Raw genomic sequence first — 1,907 nt, forward strand, 5'->3', positions numbered from 1 at the left:
TTTCTGCATCAATTGACATTATCATGAGGTATTTCTTTTTTAGTCTATTAGTATGATGGATAACATTTATTCATTTTAAATATTGAACCTGCCTTGCATCCCTAGAATAAACCCCACTTAGTCATGGTATATAATGATTTTTATATGTTACTAAAATCTTTTAATTTTTTTTAAGGAGTTTTGTGTATTTATGAAGGATATTGGTCTGTAGTTTTCTTTTTATGTGCTGTCTCTGTCTGGTTTTGGTATCAATGAAGTAGGAGGTAGTCCCTCCTCTTCTGTTTTCTGGAGAGACCGTGGGGAGTTAGTGTTAATTCTTTATAAACATCTGCGAGAAATCTCCAGTGAAACCATTTGGGCCTGGAGATTCTTTTGGGGACTTTTAAAATTTTGAATTCATTTTCCTTAAAGCATAGGGCTGTTCAGATTATCTATTTCATATCGAGTGAGTTGTAGTAATTTGTGTTTTTCATAGATCGAGTCCATTTTGTCAGAGTTGGTTAAGATTATGTGTGCAGAGTTGTGGGGAGGATTCCCTTGTTCCTTCGATACCTACCTACATTGTCTATAGTGACAGCTCCTGTTTCATTCCTGATGTTGATAATTTGTGGCCTGTCTCTGTCAGTCTTACTAGAACTTTGTCAGTTGTATTGATCTTTTCAAAGAGCCAGCTCTTTGTTTCATTGACTTTCTCTATTTTTCTGTTTTCAGTTTTGTTGATTTCTGCTCTCATCCTTATTATTTCCTTCCTTCCTCCCTTCTTGCTGTAGGGTTTTTTTGCTCAAATTTTTCTAGGTTCTTGAGGCAGGAGCTTGGATTATTGATGGGAGGCTTTTCTCCTTTCCTGCTCTTAGTGCATAGCACTGCTTTCACTACGTCCCACAATTTATTTGTACGTAACACTTTGAGACATAATTCACACTACACTAATATGCACCCACCAAAAGGGTATATAATTCAGTGGTTTGTAGTCTGTTCACAGAGTGCAACTATCACAAAAATCAATATTAGGACATTTTTGCCACTCCAAAAAGAAATCCTGTACTCATTAGCGATCATTCCCTATTTTTCCCTCTATGGCTTACACAACCACTAATCTACCTTTTGTCTTTATAGAGTTGCCCAATTTGGACATGCCGTATACAGAGAATCATTCCGTTTCTGGTCTTTTATGATTTCACTTAGCATATTGTTTTTAAGGTTGATCCATGTCTTAGCATGTATCAATACTTCATTTCGTTTTATTGATGAATAATGTTACGTTGTATTGTCAACGGAAAAAAGACCAAACTCTGTAAAATAATTTTAAAGAGATTTACTCTGATCCAAATTTGAGGACCCTGACCCGGAGCCATGCCCAAAAGGTCTTGAGCAGTGGACTCGCTGAGGTTGGGTTACAGTTTGGTTTTATACGTTTCAAGGAGACAGGGGTTACAGGTAAAGACATAAATCAATACGTGGGAGACATACATTGGTTTGGCCCAAAAAGGTGGGCCATCTGGAAGCGGGGTCTTACAGGTTATAGGTGGGTTTAAGGATTCTTTGGCTTGTAATTGATTAAAGACATGAAGCTTTGTCTAAAGGCTTGGAATGTTTCAACATAAGGAGCTGTTTATCAGAGATAAGCCATCTGCAGGTTTGTCTTGCATGCCCTTAGGCCTGTTAATGGGTTATAAAGGATGTCCCCAAGAAGGGAGGGGGGCATGATAAGGCATGTCTGACCTCCTTTCTCCTGGCAGGCAATTTAGTTTTAGGATAATCCTTTGGCCATGAGGGGGTCCATTTAGTCAGCTGATGGGGGGTGAGTCTTTAAATTTTATTTTAGTTCACAGTATGGATGTACCACAATTTGTCCATTCCTTAGTTGATGGATATTTGTTTCTTCTTTTGGTTATTATGAATAATGT

At 37.7% G+C, this 1,907-nt stretch overlaps 1 protein-coding gene across 1 annotated transcript in view; it reads left to right on the forward strand.

Moving 5' to 3' along the window:
• PAK1IP1 (PAK1 interacting protein 1) overlaps positions 1-1,707 on the forward strand; it is a 17,751-nt gene extending 16,044 nt beyond the window's left edge. The window contains exon 6 of the mRNA XM_012662458.1: positions 1,658-1,707. Within this exon, the coding sequence (XP_012517912.1) occupies positions 1,658-1,707 (50 nt within the window). The remainder of the gene's footprint in view (positions 1-1,657) is intronic.
• The last annotated feature ends 200 nt before the right edge of the window (positions 1,708-1,907 follow it).

The sequence above is a fragment of the Propithecus coquereli genome, unplaced genomic scaffold (genome assembly GCF_000956105.1).
Source record: "Propithecus coquereli isolate 6110/MARCELLA unplaced genomic scaffold, Pcoq_1.0 Scaffold767, whole genome shotgun sequence".
Lineage (NCBI taxonomy): Eukaryota > Metazoa > Chordata > Mammalia > Primates > Indriidae > Propithecus > Propithecus coquereli.